Source organism: Mizuhopecten yessoensis, unplaced genomic scaffold, assembly GCF_002113885.1.
Source record: "Mizuhopecten yessoensis strain PY_sf001 unplaced genomic scaffold, ASM211388v2 scaffold713169, whole genome shotgun sequence".
Lineage (NCBI taxonomy): Eukaryota > Metazoa > Mollusca > Bivalvia > Pectinida > Pectinidae > Mizuhopecten > Mizuhopecten yessoensis.
This window is the reverse complement of record NW_018478488.1, coordinates 1-2,271: the sequence shown is the minus strand read 5'-3', so window position 1 is coordinate 2,271 and position 2,271 is coordinate 1. Positions and strand designations below refer to the sequence as shown.

Here is a 2,271-nt window from a genome sequence, read left to right as displayed (position 1 = left end):
GGTTAGGGTTCGTAACTTTCTATTTTGGGTTAGGGTTTGTAACTTCTTATTTTGGGTTAGGGCTCGTAACTTTCTATTTTGGGTAAGGGTTTGTAACTTTTTATTTTGGGTTAGGGTTCGTAAATTTCTATTTTGCAGATTTATAAACATCATGGATTTGTCATGATTTATTGTAGTTTGTTTCATCTTGTAAAATATTCAAGGCAAATGTAACAGATAGGTAAATGTCGTGACATAACATGCATGATAACATGAAATCCTACATTATTGTGTAAAAGACCCTGTTGAAATAAGCATTTGTTGATATTTTCTATCCTCAGTTCTTGGGCATTCAGTATTATCCAGGCTATGTCATTGCCCCTCGACTTGCTATCACTTCCCACTTCCTGTCACGGATGACTGGCTGCATCATGGTGACCCCTGGGTCGCCTGACAATCCAAATGACCGCTTCAAAACTAACATTGGTCTAAACCTAAAGTTTACCAAGCGGAATGAGGAGGTCCCTGGGTACACAAAGAGAACAGATGAAGGATGGACATACTCCGACAAAGCCATGGAGGTGGTCGGACAATACCTTGCTGAGTAAGTGCCTTAGGGGCTCAAGGGTTCAAACACTTGTTCCTTTAATGGTAATATTTCTCAAAGTACTGTAAAAAATATACCTAAAATTTACAAAAAACCGATTTTCTTGGTTTTAGCCATATAACCAGGATCCTATGTACCTATGAAAATGTCCACCAGTCAAGGTCAATGTTACTAAGAGATATACTGTCCTACCTGTATTGTGTGGTGACCCTTTCTGACTTGTCGGTGTTCATTTTGATTGCTAGTGGTACTTGGTGGATATCCTATATTTCCATAAAGCCATATTGCCCCAATACCAAACATGGCCACCCTTGATTGGTTGATTGGCTCGGACATACACAACTGTAGCTTTTGATTCATCGTATAATTTTCTCCATACCTTGTTGTAAATTGTTCTTATGGAATAGACACATTTTGATTTAGAACATACAATCCAGATCCCATAACCCAAGATGGCCACCATGACCTCAGATTGTCTGACATCTTTTTAACAATAAGCTCTTTTCTGTCGGCCTGATTTTCTTCATGCTAACTGGTAAATAGTACTTGTCCAATTCCAATTACGTGACTTTTGTATGTGTTCCCTTATTACCCATATTTCAAACTCCGACAGAATCACTGTGGCTTCTGTTTGACAATTTAAAGGATAAATACCATGAGTCATATTGCAGGGCAATTCCTTTTCTGTAATTGTTCTAGTTTTCATATATTTTTTCCAGATTTCCAGAAATATGGTCCTATATCAGTTCTAAAGATGGAGGCAGGGGAGATAACTTCTATGAGACAGACCTTTTCAAGGAGGGCAGGTAAAGTTCCATGTTGAATATGGAATCTACATGTATTTGGCTGTAATCCAGCTAATTAAATTGTACAATGTTGTTTACCCTTTGAATTAGGCTACATTTATAGTCATATGAAATCTTATTATCTTAGAAAAATAACAGTCATGTGTAGAGGCAGAGTCAAATTTATTATTGTGGCTTAATGTTAGTACTAGTCTATGTTACCAGACATTCTATAAAACCATTCACTTCAACTGATTGGGATAAATCAGCTCTGATGCTCAATGCATAAAACATAAAAAAACATCAGTTTTAAAAACTGAATACTATTGAAGAAGCTTGTTTAGAGAGAAAAGTTCTGTCAGATAGGATTACCTGGTACTGTGCTGTGGTAGATGATGATTGTTGTTTAACCTCCTGTTTAATCGTTATCATACATGTTTATACCTGTAGTCCATACAGCTTGAAGAAGATGACAGATTTTGTAAAGGGACTGCCTTGTAATAGCGTGAAGACAATGAAAGCTGGGGCCGAAATACTAGACCAGGGTGTCATCAACGCCATTGAGCAGGAAGTGCAAAAGATCATTGTAAGTTCTAAGTTGTATTATTTCATTGTGGGGAACTTTCTGTCGGCCATCGAATAGCCTTGGCAGCAGTTCAACTATTGACCTATGAAAAGCCCTGAACCATGGCGGAAGGTGAGTGCTATTTTCACCGGACCACCCTTAACTATAAATATGTCACAGTCAGCGCCACCGAACCAACCTTAACTATAAATATGTCACAGTCAGCGCCACCGGACCACCCTTAACCATAAATATGTCACAGTCAGCGCCACCGGACCCCCCTTAACTACAAATATGTCACAGTCAGCTACCGGACCACCCTTAACTATAAATAT

General features: G+C 38.4%; 1 protein-coding gene across 1 annotated transcript; it reads left to right on the top strand.

Annotated features, from left to right (window-relative positions):
- The first annotated feature begins 310 nt into the window (after nt 1-310).
- Nucleotides 311-2,238, top strand: LOC110440894 (5'-3' exoribonuclease 1-like). Its single transcript, XM_021484013.1, has 3 exons — nt 311-583; nt 1,306-1,392; nt 1,822-2,238. The coding sequence occupies exons 1-3, from the start codon at nt 396-398 to the stop codon at nt 2,012-2,014; spliced, it is 468 nt and encodes a 155-aa protein (XP_021339688.1). The 5' UTR covers nt 311-395; the 3' UTR covers nt 2,015-2,238.
- The last annotated feature ends 33 nt before the right edge of the window (nt 2,239-2,271 follow it).

Bases quoted from the DNA above. Each gene is read 5' to 3' on its own strand.
- LOC110440894 (XM_021484013.1), top strand. From the start codon at position 396: ATGACTGGCTGCATCATGGTGACCCCTGGGTCGCCTGACAATCCAAAT. The intron at 584-1,305 runs GTAAGTGCCTTA...TATTTTTTCCAG, and splicing joins GTCGGACAATACCTTGCTGA to ATTTCCAGAAATATGGTCCT. The intron at 1,393-1,821 runs GTAAAGTTCCAT...TTATACCTGTAG, and splicing joins GACCTTTTCAAGGAGGGCAG to TCCATACAGCTTGAAGAAGA.